The sequence below is a fragment of the Bombus impatiens genome, unplaced genomic scaffold (genome assembly GCF_000188095.3).
Source record: "Bombus impatiens unplaced genomic scaffold, BIMP_2.2 scf_0582, whole genome shotgun sequence".
Lineage (NCBI taxonomy): Eukaryota > Metazoa > Arthropoda > Insecta > Hymenoptera > Apidae > Bombus > Bombus impatiens.
Genome location: NT_177001.1, coordinates 1,690,224 through 1,709,790, shown reverse-complemented (window position 1 = coordinate 1,709,790; position 19,567 = coordinate 1,690,224). Strand labels below are relative to the sequence as shown.

At 34.7% G+C, this 19,567-nt stretch overlaps 2 protein-coding genes and 1 long non-coding RNA gene across 21 annotated transcripts in view; 2 read left to right on the top strand and 1 right to left on the bottom strand.

The window, feature by feature from the left end:
- Positions 1-6,981, top strand: part of LOC100745791 — a 9,678-nt gene extending 2,697 nt beyond the window's left edge. The window contains exon 3 of the mRNA XM_003491636.4: positions 4,918-6,981. Within this exon, the coding sequence (XP_003491684.1) occupies positions 4,918-5,108 (191 nt within the window). The 3' untranslated portion in view covers positions 5,109-6,981. The remainder of the gene's footprint in view (positions 1-4,917) is intronic.
- Positions 6,982-7,946: 965 nt separating this feature from the next.
- On the bottom strand, positions 7,947-17,271 carry LOC100745669 (transcriptional repressor p66-beta). 19 transcript variants are annotated; one of them, XM_033322243.1, is made up of 10 exons: positions 16,958-17,271; positions 14,687-14,711; positions 13,736-13,804; positions 13,042-13,325; positions 12,709-12,934; positions 12,333-12,639; positions 12,107-12,172; positions 11,397-11,830; positions 11,014-11,315; positions 7,947-10,934 (listed from the first exon to the last, which is right to left on the bottom strand). In XM_033322243.1, the coding sequence occupies exons 1-10, from the start codon at positions 17,091-17,093 to the stop codon at positions 10,678-10,680; spliced, it is 2,106 nt and encodes a 701-aa protein (XP_033178134.1). In that variant the 5' UTR covers positions 17,094-17,271; the 3' UTR covers positions 7,947-10,677. The 19 variants fall into 19 exon arrangements, with proteins under 19 accessions (XP_033178134.1, XP_033178136.1, XP_033178135.1 ...); XM_033322245.1 differs by having other exon boundaries at positions 12,342-12,639; positions 16,958-17,270; XM_033322244.1 differs by having other exon boundaries at positions 13,042-13,322; positions 16,958-17,270.
- LOC112213300 lies at positions 14,680-15,682 on the top strand. The gene is made up of 2 exons (XR_002947190.2): positions 14,680-15,013; positions 15,150-15,682. It is a non-coding gene; the product is annotated as an uncharacterized LOC112213300 (long non-coding RNA).
- Positions 17,272-19,567: the final 2,296 nt, after the last annotated feature.

Below are 19,567 nucleotides of genomic sequence, written 5' to 3'. Positions count from 1 at the left end.
GGGGGGGGGGGGTCATAACGAAAAAAGTAAAATAATTTTTGTAGTAAATTTCTGTCTTAAGGAAAGTTTAATGACTGACGGAAATGACGAAGAATGTGTTTGAGGCATAAACTAATCTTTTATTATGCAATCATGTGCATTCTTGTAATTGAAAAATGCAGGTGCATCATTTTGATGCGATTCTGACTAAATGAAATCTCTTTTTATTCTCTATTCATTGTTTTTAATAGGCTAGTTGTTTTGTGTAAATAGTACAATTACACTGTTGCATATGTACGCCAATGTAAAAAGACATAATGTATAATAATAACAAAATAATAATAACAGAAAATAATACCTACAAAAATTTTATCAAACAATATCTTTTGTTTTTTTTTAACTAACCAGTTTATAAAAAATGTTCTATATAGTATATCATTGTTCCTAATTTTCTTTATAAAAGCATTCCCCTAACTGATGCTCTAATTATTTTAAGCAATGTAACATTAACCCTTCGCGGTTGAAGGCTTGGATACCGGCCTGGCAGCACACTTTCACTAACAACAACTTTAACACCACTTGTATAATTTACTTAGCAAGGTTTTATTAAACGTAATCGAAACATATATTACCGCCACTCCTAGACGCACATTGTTTGCATATTATTATTGCTCGGGAACATTCTTTCGTGAATCAAATGGACAGCATTGGATTGCAGTGAATCGAATAGAAAGCGATTGAAATTCGATGAAATTCAGTTCCTATAACGATGGTGATTCACCGAGACGCGATAAATCACTTTCCGCGGAGTGATGTTTAACTACTTTGGAAACGTTTCTACTTTTGCTTTGAAGATGCGGGCATAATATTAACCCTCATGACGAAGGAGGACAGTCGTTTGAAAGTTTGAAGATGTACTTTCACTAATCTCTCATCACCATAAAAATACTTTACTTATATATTATGAATTTTTCTGCTTAAAATTATTTGCAATTTTGCAGAAATTATGATTATTACAGTCTAACGTGAAATTGACTCCGGGAAATATTAACAAAATAGTCTGCAAAAAGTAAATTCTTTTCTGAAGAATGTAGGACTTCATCTGAAAGAAATATTTGTAGACTACAGAATTTATGTAAATTCATATTTTATACGTGTAATTTAAAAAATAGGATTTATGTAGAAAAATTGTACTTAATAGATGTTGTAAAGAGTATATCTATACCTTAGATACTTAATATATTTTTGCATATGATATGCACTCTGTATATTTTTGCATCTTCAAAATTTCTCATAAATGCATAAAAATTAGAATTGCTTGTACAACAAAGAATCAATGCCTTTAATCGTATTCTACTGAATAAAAATACGTGTCTAATTTATCGATGATGAATAACATTCTGCAATCAATGTGAGAATGTGAGATCAATTTTAATAAGTTTCAATTTGTTCGTTAGTTACACTTAGAATTATCTCTGGACCAAGGAAATTCCAATTTCATAGAACTAGCAGACAGTGCAAAAATAGAAAATCGAGAGGAACGTTTACTTTTACCACACGTGTCCTTGCGATTCTTTTCCAAGAGGAAACCTCGTCTAATGTCCGCAATAATTTGTATCGGCCGAGCATTTGTGCCATCTCGCGTCACTCCTTTCACCTTTCGACAATCAGAGCAACAATGATTTAACCTTCTAATCATCTCAGTTAGAATGTACATAAAAATTAACAACATGCTTGTTTTCTTTGAATATAAAGTTTTTTCTCCTTACCTCTTTTCTTTCCTATTCTGTATTCTTTTTTGATGAAAAGATGCACACATAGGTGACGCTGTAACACACTCTTCGCTGCTTTTGAGGAAGATGTAAACTGCGAGATTAGAATTGAGATTTAAATCTGTATATGCAGTGACGAGCAAAAGTGTAAGCACACTCCGCTGATTTTATGTAAAAGGCGATACTACGACTAATTTTTCAAGTGACCCGTAAAGATTAGGTAATAGTAACTACAAGCTACATCTGATTAACGAAATGTAATAGTTCATTTTCATTAACATTAATAATGTACAGAATATTTTATAATAATTGTATTTTGAAACAATGTTTAAAGTTTTGCACGTTTCGTCAGAAACATTTATGATAGAATGTAAATGTCAGGGAAACGAAACTGTCAATAAGCACTGATTGTCCATTGTTTCACAGTCAACTGTACCACACCATTGTTAGATTACTTTTCAGTTTGATATGCTTGATCCAAGATGAAGCCACTTAGTGAAGATAAAAAGAACAGTATTATTTGTTTGTGTGCTAAAGATTTGTCGTTGTGGCAAATTGCAGAGAAATGTGGTGTCAGTCATACGACAGTTGCAAGAATAAGAAAAAAGTATGTTAGTGCACCAAATTCTTCACAAAACGGTAGACCGCGACTTATTTCGGGAAAAAAAAGTAAACCAGCTCTTTCAAACAAAAATATTAAATTACAAAAACAATTTGTTGACACCTACAAAGAATGGACGATCGAAGATTGGAAAAGAGTTATATGGAGTGACGAAATAAGAATTAACAGATTCGAATCCGACAGAAGGTCCTGGTATTGGACTTCGTCCGAGAATAATGATCAACCAGGTGGTATAAAACAAACTATGAAGTTTGGAAGTGGCTCAATTATGTGTTGAGGTTGCTTTACTCACAGAGGTGTTGGTCCCTTGGTTCGAATCGATGGTATAATACGAAAAGAGCATTATTTGACCATTCTACAGTAATTTACCTTCTGTAGTTAATTCTATTGGATATAATGAACACGAAGTAGTATTTCAACAAGACGGGGATTCTAAGCATACTGCAAAAATAGTTAAAACTTGGCTAGAAAATCAAAATTTTTCTGTGATGAAGTGGCCAGCACAAAGTCCAGATATGAATCCGATCGAAAATTTGTGGTCCATTTTGAAAAGAAGGCTGGCAAAATATAATAATCCACCTTCAGGTGTTCATGAATTATGGGAAAGAACACAACAGGAATGGTACAATATTGAACCACAAATAATTAAAAATTTAATTGACAGTATGCCTCGTAAATTAAAAACATTAAAAAAAAGTAAAGGAAAGTGGACGAAATACTAGGTTGAAATCTTAATTCGACGAGTATAATTAAAGTGCAGAACTGTAAACATGGTTTGAGATATCCATTTTTGTAAAATGTTCTGTACATTATTAATGTTAATGAAAATGAACTATTACATTTTGTTAATCAGATGCAGCTTGTAGTTACTGTTACCTAATCTTACCGATTACTTGAAAAATTAGTCGTATTATCGTCTTCTACATAAAATCAGCGGAGCGTGTTTACACTTTTGCTCGTCTCTGTATCTAGAACTGATCCAGAATCTTGGTATTATCAAAGAGAGAATTTTTTCTCTGATATTATATAATATTCTCTGAAATATATAATTTAAGCTGTTAGCTTATGTTACGACGCAGCAAATTGTATCAACAACGACTGAAAAACCACTCCAACAACCTGGCCACAAATCTGCTGGATTCCTACGAAGTACGTGAAAGACTGAAGAGATTTCATTTTCTGCATAACAGCTAAACAATGTTATTGTAGTATACCATTGTGTGTATTTACATTTAAGTCAACCTAAGCCGTCATAATCACGTTCATTACCATTGAATGGTAAATTGTATATATGCAGATATTAAAAAAAACTTATCTTAATAAAATTGGTCTTAATTTTAATTACCTAGTGCAGATAAAAGTAGAAGTCCATTAGTTAAAAAGTAGTCTAATATAGAATTTTTACTAACCTAAAAATGGAAAATTAATCGAAGATAGAATTACTACTGATGACAGTATACCTTGAATTTCCTCACTAAAATTTGCATTCATATATAAATGGATCAAACCTCTTTAATTTTTCCGCATATATATCTATATTCATTTTTTAATTCATTTGAATTACTTGTTACTATAAATAATGATTAGAAATTATTTTATTTTAGAAAATAGGCAATGCAGATTGTAAAAAATGTAGGAAGTTGAATCATAAACTGATACTATTATGACAGAATAAAAAGCAATGTTCTGTTATCGAACTAGTCGTATCTAAAAGAACAACGATTTGTCTCACTTCTGAACCAGTTACTACATGAAAAATACACACGTGCGGCATATATGATACGCGATACGCTTTGCTTCTGTTCCTCTGTTCCCCCTTTCGCGTTACGCTTATTTAACGTAAAGAGTCAAGTGTCTCGTGATGCAAGTGCGTTGCGTAGGTAATGGAATTGCAATCGAGATAAAGAGGCAGATAGAAAAGTCGAATAACTATCAAAGAGGGCCTATTACAAAATATTAAAACACTATGTAGTACCATTTTTGATAGTAATATGTAAAATCAATAAATGTAAGATTAAGTAACGTGTAATAAATGAATGTAATAAATCATAGTGGTATTAGTCAACTCGTTATTAATTTTAAGGTCATGAAAATATGTCGTAGCAGAGAAAAAGGTTATAACTCACTTAATTATGAAAGTGTAGATGAATTGCAGTAATGATAGGTTGAAATGCGTGATTGTATTTAAATTCTCAAAATGTCGACTTACTCTACTATGATTTTCCCATCGTATTAAGAAATCTAGATAAAGGATGTCGAATAATTAAATTTTCCAATGATTCAATTGGATCAGATTGTCAAAAAGTAAACATAATCAAAGTTACCATTTTACGCTATCCATGGAGTTTGAATCTAAAACATCATGATCTGGAGTTCATTGCCATTATCGGTAATTCACGTAATTGGCTTCATGCAATTACTAATTTGTTTAATAGTTTATACCTTATTTTCATATAATTTATTAGATCGATAAGAGTACCGATTATAAATAAACGATTCGCAAATTTCATCTATGGATCAATTAATTCTTTTTGCGTTTTCCAGGTGACTGTTACTGCTACAATTGCGCCGCAGCTGGTCCTGAGTTATGGGCATCCTGTTGTCGTGAAAGCTTGCGATGCTGTTCACATCTCGCGGCGGCCTGTCGAACCTGCGACCATCCGACGTTGTATCCGTTTTGCTCAAAACACTTTAAGAAATGTCTGGTCGAGTTCAATGAAGAGAAGCAAAATTAATATTTGTTTCTCTATATCTTGATGAATCCTAGTTTCCCGCGTTTCAATTGAAACAAAATAATGATTCTACGAGATATAAGAAAACAGGATAAATCATTATACAGTGGCTCGTGAAGATAATTGAACACTTATAGAGACTCTTCATGAATAGATTATGCGCGCAATACAAAAGAATTTGAAATTTCATTAGCACTGTAATGAGTAGGATGCGAATTTTTATTCATTTATAGAAAATTTAAAATTGCAAAAACGCACGAGATGCATATGACATGCAACATATTCAAAGTATAGTTATTATAAAACTATCATTTAGTTAGTATAGTTGCTATAAAACAAAGTATACTTATTATAATATACAATAATTGAAAGATAAAAATTCCTACTTAAATATCATTTCTTTAATTAGATTTGTAAAAATACGGATCTGTATAAAAATCCGTAGTCTAATAATCAGATGATACGACAATTATGATTATATTAATAAAATTTGGAATTTAAAAATGTATATACAAGTTAAAAATATACCAAAGTAATTAAACAATCTATTATTCATAATATTAGTCAGAAAATCAGCAAAAATAGGGATCATATTTTTCCTTTCCTCAAATGTTAAACATAATCTCACAAAATATTGTAGCTTAATAATATAATAAATAACTAATTGTTTAATTATTTTGGTGTATCTTGTAAGTTCTATATAAATTTTCAAATTGGTCCCAAATTTTACCAATAGATTCGCAATAAGCATATCTCATTACAGTGCTACCAGTTTTGACAAATTTCGTATAACGCACCTAATATATCCATAAAAATTTTTCATGACAACTATTGTAATACTTTTGCCAACCACTGTACGTAAATGGTAATACTTTCTAAACTTTGAACCAGAAATAAGAGAGAAAGAGAGAGATTGTGACAAACGAAGATACATCTCTCTGCAGCGATATGTACTATATATCGTGACTAAATATATACTATAATCACACTAGGATACAAAGCAGGAAAAGGAATTCGTAGAAAATAGTAACGCAACAGGAAAGAAGGCAAGTTCGCGTAGGCTAACTAAATCGGTATCGTATTCTTGCATAAGTTGAAAGTTTTACGCCGAGTTTCTAAATATAGCGCTTATCTTTCGACTTGCTAAACTGGTCCCCAGTTTCAATTTTTTGCCACGTTACATTTCATACCGGCCAGGGCAGCGCGAGAAACGAGACGCAGCGATAAAATCGTACCTGAACTCGTGCTAGAACATGGCTAAAAAACGCATGCTTCGTTTTCATTTGCGGGACGGCGTATGAAGAGGAAAAGCAACATAGCGGATTCATTGCAGAGGAGAGTGTAACAACGGAAAGGGAACCATTACATCGTCCGATATCTTTGTACTAAGGCTCAACGATGAGAAAACGTGTCCGTGTACAGAGAAAAAAGAATCAATAAAAAAAAAGATAATAAGAACAAAAGGAGTATTAGAGTTTGTAATGACGAAATTCTTGAGCGTTCATAGATCAATGTACAAACATAGTAAAAAATTAATGGTACCTCCTAAAGACTAAACGATCGCAGGCCATTTAATCCGCCGCTTTATAGGTATCTTAACGATTATCGAAAACGTGTTCGAGTTACGCGAGTTACTGTCCAAGCGATAGACAAGAAGTAACACAGACGGTTCGATAAGTTACACATTTACAAAAGTGTCTCGTCGAGATTCGAAACGCACGAAAATGACACAAACACTTGCTTCGAGAAAATTCTTCTCTTCGACGGATTTGTTTTCACTTTGTTTTTTTCATTCATTTTTTTCTTTTACATGTAACATTAAAAGCTGACAACGTTTTTCGAGAGTACAAATAATAAATCATCACTCGAGATACAATCATTGATAAGCTTTATTCGTGTAGTCTCCAGAGTATTCGGTAATCTGTACTTTTTTTTTTTTTTTTGTTAAAACTACTAATCCTATAAATTGTGGGGGCAGAGATTCTCATCAGGTAGTCAGACTTAAAAGATACAATCATTTGAATTCAGTTTCATTTCTCTTCTTTTCTATCTTTAGACGTAATAAATTTAATAATGTGCCTAACAAACCATTTTGTACATTCTTAATTTGTATTTTCCGTTTTCACATGTTCTTTTTCGAATCGTTTCAGCGTGTTTTCTGTGTCCCCACGAAATATCGGACCTCGTTTTCGTTTACACATTTTATTTTCTGTTCCAAATACCTTATATAGAATACTATTCCGCGATGTTCGAAGTTCTATATTGCTTTACCTATATATCAGATCGAAACTTGGATTCGTTTCGTTTTCTTTGTTGTTTCTTATTCCATATATTTTACACTACCGCCCTGCAAATGCAGTATATGTGTTTTTTTCCTTCATTTGTTTTTTCGTATTCTTCTCGAAGCGAAAAAATTTGTTTCCATTTTTTCCTCATTTTTTCCATTTTCTTCTTTCCTGTTTAGAATATAAAATTATACTTTCGTACTACAGAGTACTTTCAATTCTTAAATCAGCACCACACAGAGGTGAAAGACAAGACTAGAAAGGAAGATAGGAAGAAACGTATTAGTTGCTTTTTCATTTTCATTTCTTTTTTTTTTGTTGTTTGCGTTATTCGTTCTTTTCTTTTCGAACACTCGTTTCGCGTTACCATGTGAAAAAATGCAATGTAATTATTTTGAACGTTCTCCCACTATCGCGTAAAATTCAAAGCAATCGTAATCGACGATCAATCTGATAAATCGTCGATCACGCGAAACGTCTTACGCGATTTCGGCAGTCATGAGATTGACGATGCTGCATGCATCTTCACTTTTTCTTTTATTCTGTTTCTTTTTTCTTAATGGAACAATTATACATTTGTTGAAGAAAGGGAGGTTGGTAACAAAACGCAGATATCTGGTATATACATAATATGATAATAGCAATAAATTTAGAAATAATCCTTTATATACAAATATCGTTTGGTCCAAAAATTTAAGGTAAATTATTAAATGCTAATGTAATCAATTCTCTTTGATATTTTGCATCTTGTGCGATAAACTGATTATATTTATCACACAATATACGGAATATAAACTAAAGCAAACATACTTTACAATAATGTGTCTTACAAATACTATAATGATGTATTTTGAAATTAAATAACTTAACTCAAAACCTTTTCGTCATAGGTTACCCAAAGTAAGGCTCCACGATGCCAATTTAGGGTTAAAATATTCTCACTATTTTTAACTTAATGTATTTTTAACTTAATGTAAAATTTATGAAATTAAGAAGGTGAAGACATAGATGTATGTTACAAATAATTAATAAGATACAATAATTAAATTAAGATATATCGATTGTATATGATTCTTGTGCGTTAAGATACCATGCACTCCCTCGCTTCATATGTGTGATCGTAACGATGAAATACTCCGCTTTTTTTCGTTTCTACATTTCTTTTTCATTTTTTTTTTGTCTATTTTTTCTTTTGTTTACGATCAAGAGAATGACAGCGGTAGCGTCCTGGCAAAAATGACAATTGACAACAATGACATTACTTCGATTCTTCTTACACAAAAAACACAGATCTTGATCTATTATGCGATCGATAGACTTATTACGGTGTACATGTATATCAAGTATGAGTTCAAAATCTATCACGTAGTACAAAGAGAGATTGATTATGCTATTTTTAGTTTATTAACTTGTATCATATACCGAGAAATATCAAGACTACAGTTAACTATATATTTAGTGATTCGGAAATTGTGACCAAGATCGGTTAATTAGCCGGTAATCAATGAAAAATCAGATTATTTAAAAGTGGAAGTGGTAATAAGTATTGCTTGGGATGTGTGCCGGAGAGATTTTGCTTTGTTAAACTCGTTCTTTCTTTCTTTTTTCTTTTTCTCTTTTTAATGTGCAGATAAACTTTTTTTTTCGTTTTGTTCTTTTTTTCAGAAGAGAGGATTTCATAAAAATTCGGCGATCTGCCACATAAATCGTTTTTCTTTTGTTTCTTCCTTCAGGAAAAACTTCGGATACATACGATCTGTTTAAATTCATTAAATACTTTTACATCAACGTGACACATGAAATCAATCGCGCTATCATTAGTAATTTACATCTTAATCGATAGATTTTCTTTCTTTCTTTTCTCCATTTTTTTTATATATTCTTCTTCGTTCCACGTCTTTTTTTTTTTTTACTTTTTTACTTTTCCTTTTTTAAATACATCCTGCATCAAAATGAGCCTGAAAAAGTCTTATCACGAAATTCCTACGATTTGTGCGCGAATGACATTCGTGTCACTCTATCTATTCTTTTAAACATGTTGAATACTCATTCTCTGTTCTTCCGTAATAACGACAAAAAAAGAAAAATAAAAAAAGAAAAAAACGGAAAACATCGCTATCACACCCACATTCTTTTTTTTCGCAATATCAGTGACACACATTTTTTTTATAAAGATTGTTTGTTTCTTTTTCGTTTTCTCTCATCAGTAATCTACAACTTTCTCTCTCATTCGCTCTTGCTCTCGCACTTTTTTCTTTCGTAATTATTATAATTGTCTTAAAAATACTCACAGTTTGAAGAAAATAAAGAGATATACACATAGCACAGGTACCGCTGATGGTTAAAAAAATTATTCAAACCAGCGACAAAGGTTGGCTTAACTATAATATATCAAGGGTCTAAAAAAGATCCCATTTTCTTCTCAATTTTACTTTACCTCACGTACTTATACGTGTTCACTTTCTCATTCTCACTTTCTTTCTTTCCCTCTCTCGCTCGTTCGTTCGCTCTCTTCCTCTCCGATTATGTCTACTATTGTGAATCAACCAATTTTTTTTATGATCATGTAACACTTAGTACTGTCTTTAGTGCCTTATAAATGTCCACTTGGTTCTTTATGTAGATACAATATATATAATGTAATAATTGAAGCAATTATATTCATTTATGTGCGTCCAAGTTATTATGCACTTACTTTGATTGACATTCACCTATTATTCTTTTGCAATATTGTTAGTACCAACATAATGTAGCACGAAAAACAAAATAACAGATATTGCTCTTAGAAGAAACCAATTAGAGAATTTTTTAATTGTTGACCTTTGAGTTAAACGTGAACATTTAATTCTTTCTCCCCCTTTGAAAATCACCAAGGGAATTACGCTAATTATCATTTGTGTATTATTAACTGAAAGTTTAGATTTGTTCGAGACGACAAAACATCGAACCTTCCGGGCAACAATCAAAACTCACACTCACACGTCAATGCATATCCACAAAATGATGGTTAAAATTCTTCCATTTTCACAATAATACAGGAAGTGTCTTGTTCCATTGTTCCAAGTTTGAGCTTCATATTGTAAATAAAGATACCAATCGTACACAGATCGGTACATTATCCTAAAACTGTCATGAAAGTGTAACAATCACACTCCATTGAAAAATTTCCATTTAGTACATTATCATGGAAAAAGAATACGAGTATCCTTATTTCTCAATATTTTCTAACACAGTTCTGCACAGTTTTATTTATTTGTGTTTAATGGTCGATCTTTAAATGCGTCCGGTTACGTTTTCCAATTATGTGGATGGGCTCGAGGTGGTGCCTGGTTGCCCTGTGCTTGAGATGCTTGTGATGGAATCATATCAAGCAAATATTGGCGTTGCAAGTCTGCCGCTTGTCGTTGTAATTCTGCGAGACCTTTCCCGCCAGCTTGCGCCATTGCTATTTGGTAGGGATATAATATCGAGGTAAATGGTGGCATCATGTGAGCAGGAAGAGGTTGATGAGGTGGCAGGCCTGGTACAGGATTTTTTGCCAGTTCTGAAAATAGGATCGACCACATTTTTATTTTTAACACGCGATATGTAAATTTTTCAACAGGAAAGTATTTGGAAATTACCTCTGAGCAACTGTTGTTGTAAAGCAGCCGCAGCAGCGTGATGTGGGCTGAATTTTCCGCTTTCTGCCAATTTAACAAGAGGATGCTCTTGTAACTTGGGTGCTGGTGGGGTTGGTGCTAGTGTCGGTGCCGGTGGAACTTGCGGTGGAGGGGCTGGCGGTGTTGCTACTCTTCTCGTAGGAGTAGCTGCTTTAGGAACTGGTTTAGGAGCTGGTGGGTCTGGGCTAGGGCACGCTGCTTGCGCCAACCTTTGCTCTATTTCTTGTTCCTGCTGCAGTGCTTTTACAAATGCTGTTTTTAACCTTTAAATACATACATCGTGTTAATCATCTTAATAACATATATCATTAAATTTCTATTTTGTAAATTTAAAGTTTACCAACCGATTAGTATGCTCTGCTTTAAGAGCCTTTTTAACATTGGTCGTTACACAATGTTCGCATATAACTCGAGGATCACGACCTGCTGGAGGTCTTTGGAAAGTTGCATGTTGCCCTCTTGGACCTTCCTTTTTACCACCAGTCACAGGCTTTTCCCATTTCCACACTGGTGTGAAATCCGTTTTACATTGAGTACACTCAAACGGTTCTGGAGGTGGTGGAATAGCTGGTTCTTTAGTGATAAAATCAACTACATGCTCCAGACCCACCAAGTATATAAATTCCGTATTAGACGGATTTGGCACGAAGTGCATCTCCGGTGGCGGAGGTTTCGGAGGCGGTATTTGTAACAAGGTCTTTTCGAGTTGTTTTCTTAAAGCCAATTTAGCAGCAGCCTGACGTTGTGCAGGTGTCTGATTATCATCCCTTGGTCTTTCCTGTGGTTTTAAAAATAAACATTAGATTTATAGAAAAAGACAAGGTCTTTAATAAATTCGATTGTAAATTCTCTATAAAATAAAATATTAATGTTACAAGAAATACAGAAACAAAAAGAAAAGAAGAGACAGGAAGGAAAATGGAAGTGTAAGTGGATTAAATATAGAAACACAAAATGCTGTGACTGTTAGGAAGACAACAGAAAGTCGACACAATATTTAATAAAAAGTTAGATTGACAAGAGACTAAACATATACTTTGACTAGTGGATATACCTGCTCTGAAATCACAGGTGTGCTTAAGGATGCGGTGGTTTTATTTTCTTGAGGTCCAACAAGCAGCTTTGTGTTTACAAAAACACAATTATGGTTATTTACATAGTTCACAAATAATGTAGACAAGTATTTGTAAAATATAATATATACATATAAAGTGTAATACTTTGAATATTTATTCATAAAAATTCTATATATATATAAAATAATAAATGATATTTTGTACCTTACTTACTTGATGTGCTGGAGTGGGTGTTGGATCTTTCGTGGACCTCTCAGTTCTGTCTGCAGGTGCATGATAATTTGACACATTTGGTGTCGCACTAGGTGGCCTGCCTCTAGGATGAGGTGGTTGTGGTATGACCATGTTAGGTGGCATTCCAGTACTAGAAGTAGAACTTCGTCCAACTGTGGGAGGTAATAACATTCCAGGTGGTGGTGCATGTAAACTACTGCTTCTACTGGGTGCAGGTTGTCCCCTAAGCAAAGGTGGTGGTGCCTTGCCTGTCCTATGACTGGAAACAGGTACGTTACTTCGATAATCGGACGTAAACATACGTTTTATTATACATATATGCAACAAAATTCAAGTAGAATATTACCTATGAGGAGCTGGTTGTACTGTAACTGGTGGAGGTAATTTACTTGGTACTTTAGGGACAGCAGCAATGTTTTCTTTCAGTTGCTGAGATTGCCTTAATTTCTTCAGTAATACCAATTTCATTTCCTCAGATCTAAGTTCCTCTCTTAACTTTCTAAGTGTTCTCTCACGTTCAGCCAACTCATCCGATGATAATTCTTTTATTGGAGGCAAAGGAGGCATATCACCTAATAGATAGAAGTTTTTAATGTTATTAGGTATACTTATGTAAGAAAGGAATATATTTAGGCATAGTACTGAAATTATAAATAATTATACTATTTTTCTAATTAACCTTCATCGCTGTCTGCATTTCCATTCACATAACCATTTATTCTACGTTCATCAGGAGTTTCTGCATAACTTATTTCAATTCTAGGTCTAAGATTACGACGAGTTTTCCTATCATCGCCAGACTTGGGAGCCAAAATGCCTCTTGCTGCATTCTGAATATTACGTGCTTCTGGCATGTTGTTGTCCACATTAGGACTTGAAGAAAAGTGGACACCTAAATCTAATGGAACTCCTATGTCACCAGAGTTAACAGTTATCGATGGAGAATTTCTCCTGCTACTGCTGCTGAAAACACACATTACTTAGTGACAAAACTGATACTATGATAAATTTTATAATGTAAAAAAAAAAAAAATAAAACTATATATATCAAATAAAGAGTGAGGACTATAAAGAATTTCATTTGAAAAAAGAATAATCTACTTTTATGTAAGAACTTCTATTTTACATTAGTGATAAGAACTTGTTTTCTTTAAAAGGTATGTTATCATAAAATATTACAATGCATTATTAACATCCAGTTTTCATAACTATAATGTAAAACAGTAGCCTTATTCCGTAATCAGAATGACGTAAACAACAGCAACTTAATATTGACATAGTTCTCAACCCTGTATCAATATACAACATTATAATCAACCAACACAAAATTTAAAAAAAAGAGAGGGAAAAAGTCGAAGTTTCTTTCAATTTACCTAACACTCAAGTCAACAACCGCATCCCCGTCCAAATCCATGGCTTCCATTCTTTCAAATTCAGCAACTCTACAAAAACACACAAGTGCTTATTTATAACACGATTTATGTGGTTCGTTTCGATTCGATCGATTCTGTAACAATAACGACAGACACGACGAATGCGTATACACTTACAAAGGACTAGAAAAAAAGAATAAAAAAAAAACATTACAAAGGACAAGATGAGACTACGAAAGTAATGAGACAGAGCGTTTCATGATACCGAAATGATTTCAAAGCTCATAGAAAAAGATTCACAGCGCGGAATAAAAATAACTGGGTTACCAAAAATTTCCGTTCGACCATTCCGTTTCATATGCACCGGAGCATCGTGGTTCTCTGCTCTTCCCTCTTTTTATTTCAAAGGCAAGTTGCGTCTCCGCTTGCAAAGGACGCAATCACAACACCACAGTAGAGCACCACCGGTAACGCGATTAATTTCGCGGTACTTAAAACGGTTGATAAAAAAATCGTGTTCGGTTTGCAAGGCGATCGGCCGATATCCACGGAAGCAAATGTTCTAACCTAACCTCTCGTGGTATTCAAAGACGTTCAAAGGGAATATATCGGTGGTTCGAGATCGTGCACGAGGATATTGGCGCGCTTTGCTGAGGCTGCCGGCAGCACTATACACTGCGTGCCCTTTCCTTTCAATCTTTCTTTACCGAAAACTTGTATCTCGGAAGGAAGAATTTGATGGCGGTGACGAAAATCGAAGAATTGAATTTGATGCTTCGGAAGTGGCGTCTCGGCACAATGGCAGCTAAGCGTAGCGGTACAAGACTGTGGAAGGGGGAGAAGGGTGCCCAGTACTGCGAGGGGAGAGGTACGGTCGCACATTAATTATTTCTCCCCTCACTCCCCTGTCCCGGGTCTCTCTACCCCCTACCACACGAGTCAGCCACTCACCCACACGAACGGCATCGGGAACGGGCTAGAAACCAATCTCTCTTTCTCTTTTCCTCCGTACTCCCTTCCCTACAAATCTCTCTCTCTCTCACTCGTTTCTCTCTCTCTGCGGATTTTCCCGAATTTCGTCTCCGTACTTCTCTCCCTTTCCCTCACTCCTCCCTCGCACCCTTATGCCCTACGGGAAATCGATTTTTCGACGGAGTCCCCACTGCCGGCCTTGCCGACCAGAGGGACGAAGGAGTTGCAATGTTTTTGCAACGTATTTCATATCGTCCACGCATCTCGTAATTACTATTGTATCAAGAAACCAAGCGCGACCTCTAGGTAATACGATCTATTATCTATATGTTTTATTCCACAGTTTTTGATGTGATTCTAAACGGAGAGATATTTGATGATTGCTTCTATAAATAAGAAGGTCTTTTTTAAATGGTGGTATCTTATACGAATGTGATTTTAGATTGTCTTAATGGCCAAAGAATTAACTAGTTCACGGAGTTTCTCTCGGATCTCCCGCCTTGCACACTTTCCAGATCACGTGACGGTGTAAGGATCTCTAAACTCGAGAATTTATGTCAACATTTTTCATTCATGTTTTATGACATTACTGTTTTACTAATGGGGAAATAATAAATGAAGAATAAGTAATATATAATTGCATTGATATTTGATTTTTTCGACAAATGTAATATAATTATATTTTTTTTAATTTCCAGTTATGAATCGTTATAAAAATTGTCCATATTCTCTTCAATTGTATTTTGTTTTCATATGTTATAATTGAAAACTATGAAACAAGTGTAATGTGTGAATTTTAAAGCGACCTACGACAATCTTTGACTTTCTTCGACTTAACCTAATAAATGTATTCCACCGTCATAATAAATCGGCACTCTAATTTTGTCTTCGAGTAAATTACTTAAAAACGAACTAATTACAACAGGAACTATATTTTATCGCTTGTATTTAACCAAGCTCACGTGCAAACGATTAGAAAAGTAACCGTAAAAATAGAAAAAGCTACATGATCATGTAACAGTACTTCGATGTCCCGTGTTTCTATTCTGAATATATTATTCTAACATTACGTTATCAATAAAAATATTGGAATTCATTATTCCAAGGAAAAAAGTTTGAATCATTCAATGAGAGTTAACGCTAGAAGTACCACAGTTGTCAAAATTCGTAATTCTTTGTAAATTTTATAAATTTACAATGATGCATTTTTAGAAACTTTTTGTAATTTTTAATAAAGTATATGGGGATGCATTTTTTTATTTCCGTTATACCGTTATTCCGTCTTTATTTTGATTGTATAATTACGCTTTAATTTTATTTGGTAGAAATTTCGTATTTTAATCGTCGGTAGTTCTAGCGTTAATCAGGCGTGCAGTTGAAAATATCGGTGGCTGAGTGTCGAACGAGGCATACACGAACGCTGACTGGCGACGTGTGACGCCAGCTCGCACGACAACGGCGACACGCGACTCTTTATATTTCCGCGTGCACAACATATTTGCTACTACATTGATAATCGCACCTTCTCCGAAGGAACGAATGCACGGAGTATTTTGACCCCCACACATACGCCTACGCCTCTCGCGTTCAGGAAGGCACCAACGTACCTGAGAGGAGGTCAATGAAAAGGTTGATCCGAATTTGTGTAAATCGACTTGACATGCAAAGTCAGTCGACTCTTGTACATAAAACGGACGTACAAATGGGGCACAATCAGACAGGTAGAGGCTAGTGTAGATAGGCAGCAGGCAAAGATGACAACCAAGAGAAGCAGCAGGTACAGAGGCACGCTGTTAGGTAGACAGTTAGGCAGGCAAGGCGGTCTGGTCGCTTTCCACTCCACTTCACTCCACTCCACTACGATATATTACTCTATACTATCGCTTACGTACAATGACATGGCGCACACGACATACCGCAGTCAGTGTACGCATACACTTCACTTCTCTTGAGTGTCCCTCCCTATCACGAGCACACTTCACCGCCTCGCGATCATACACGCGCGATTTCCGCATGTTTTCGTGAATCTTTTTCGTCTGGCGTACCCGCGCATTGTTTTAACCATGTCCCTCGCGGCTTCCTCTAAACTGTGGCTGAACCAGCTCCGTGTTGTAACAAACACGAAAACAAAATATGTACGTATACACAGAGAAAGAGAGGAAGAGAGTCTGATTAAATGGACAGGGGATGACGCGTGTCAGCAGTAACCGCGAAAACGTTCGTGACGATACGCGAATCCCAGACACCAACCTTGAGCTGCTACCTTCCGCGCAAGGAGAAAAAATTCACACCGCCTCTGCGCAAAAATTAACGAGAGTGATTCAATATGGCGGCCTTGTCCGCCGTTGATGTCTTCCCCTCCTCCATCGCTCGTTTCGCCGGGCATCGTCGCCGTCGTCACTCCCCTGCCCCTGTCGCTGTCTCTGTCTCTGCATCGGAGGTGTAATGCCGTCGTGGGTAAAGAGGGGACCCAGGGGTAGAGAGACGGTGGTACGGTTGGGCGGGAAGAATGGGAGAGAGAAGGGAGGTAGACAGTGGATCTTGTCGCCCCCGTTGGCCCCCGGTATCGTTTATCGGGAAAGCGCCGCCAGCTACGGGGCTTACCGGAAGCACCCCACGGACTTTGTAAATGCGCTACGAAAGGGGCTTGACAGTCGTCTAAACAAATCCACGTGCTTCTGCGCATTCCCTTCTCTTTCGAACTTACACCGGTAACCGCCAATCGAGCCACAGCTACCAAGTATTGGAGGGCATTTCAAATCGAACTGAGTTCAACTTAATACGCCGCCGACCGTGTGAATTAAGCCTCGTTATGTATGATGATGATCACGCTTGTTTTTTTTTATGAACGATGTGTGATTGTATTCTCGTTAAATCTAGGCAGTTATGAAGTATAGGCAGTTTCTAATAATAAGATAATTCTTATCTTGTATTTTTTGTAATTGTATAAGACGTATGAAATAAATGTGTGATAATATTCAAAACAAAAACAATGATTTGACAAAACAAAAATTGTAAAAATAAATATGTAGAATGTATCCTTCCTTTTTGTTAACAATGGATAGTTTATGCCTATTATAAAGATATTTTTTATTACCAAGAAGAATTGGAACAAATTTATGAATAAATTTAATCATGAAATGACTATAACCATTGTTACTATAAATATAATATTTCTTAAAAACTTCCAATTTGATTCTGACCTTTACAATAATATGATTAATTAATGATTCATGATAATGCACAATGCAAATTTATTTTTCGATACTATTATCAAGAATAAGTTTCGCCATATATATTTACTTAAATTCTCATAATTATATACTTTGAACTTGAGAAAAAAGGGTTGACGAAAATGTTTCTGTTTACTTGGAATTTGACACTGGAACATCTAATAGCAGATAAATGATAATCGGATTAACTATCATTAAAATTAAAAGTAACGCTGTAAAGCTTACATTCTCATTGGGAGAAACTTTCCAGAAAAAATAAATTTCATATCAGATTATTATAAAAAAATGATATTAATCACAAGTAAAAAGCTATTCAAATACAAATTTTTAATTCTAACTTTACTTTTCCTTATCAATTATCGATAGATATCAATAGGTACAGAGGCAGACACAACACAAGTCGCTTTATGCCATGCACAATTTATTAATCGATCGATACATTTTTAAAAATTGATTGATATTTGCGAAAACACTTGATTTCTATAATCAAAGAAGTAGTGTATAAATCATAGACCGGCGTACAATTCTACGGGATGTTGAAGTTGAAAGAATACTGATATTTGTTTTTCTTTTCTTTTGCGCGACGATATTAACGGTTTTGTATGTTACAAATGCTTGTTCGGAGGTTATGTAGTCCACGTACGAAAGAAAAAGATGAGGAACAACACAAATGGGCAGTCGTTAATGATCGTGGACAATTACAGCTGCGTTACAAATAATCGATTCTCAAATCGTTCGTGACAAATGTTCCAACGACCAATTCCAGTTCTTCTCCTCGAAATATACCTTTTCAGTGCAAAAAGGTACACTTTCAGGAACACGAAGATGGGAACTCTTCTGTCACGAATGATAGGAAAAGTTGGCGTTGTAGCTTGATCGGAAGGACAACAGGCGCAATACACGAGTATTTACAAATACACATACTTCGCTGCAACAGATTACAAAACGGATCGAGGAATAAAAGTACGTATTTTCAAAAAGGAACGTACTGTATGCGAATTACTTTATCATCATTCTATGTCGCTCAACAGGAGTGGGATAGACATACAGGCAAGCGGAGAATTCGACAAAAATCGGAATCTTTCACCATTTTAATGATATTATAAAAAATGTTAAATATCTAAAAAAAAAAGTTTTCTTCAAAAAGAAAATATTTCTCAAGTAAAGATATACATATAAATTTATATTTATATAGTTGATATTTCGATATTTGTTTATTGCCCGGCTTCCCTAATTCATATGCATCTTTGAAGTGGTTTTACCGGAATACGTAAATGGAAAAACAGATAATACGGTGAACACACATGCGCGTACGTGTGTGTATGTGATATCTACATATATGTAGTTCGTGCGCGGGTATCTCTACATATAATATAATATGTATATGCTTATAATAGTTCACTTGTAGAAACCTTTTATGAATACGTTTTGTATATATGAAGTATTCTGAAATTTCATTACTGTAACGAAGTCCGATTATCATGACTACATTGGTAAAGCACAAAACAAACTTGAAAATATGCACAAAACCTACAAGTATATACATATTTCGTAAAGATCACATGGTGTTTAAACAATCAATTTCAGTATTATTTTGGTATTATTTAATGTATTATTTAAATTAATC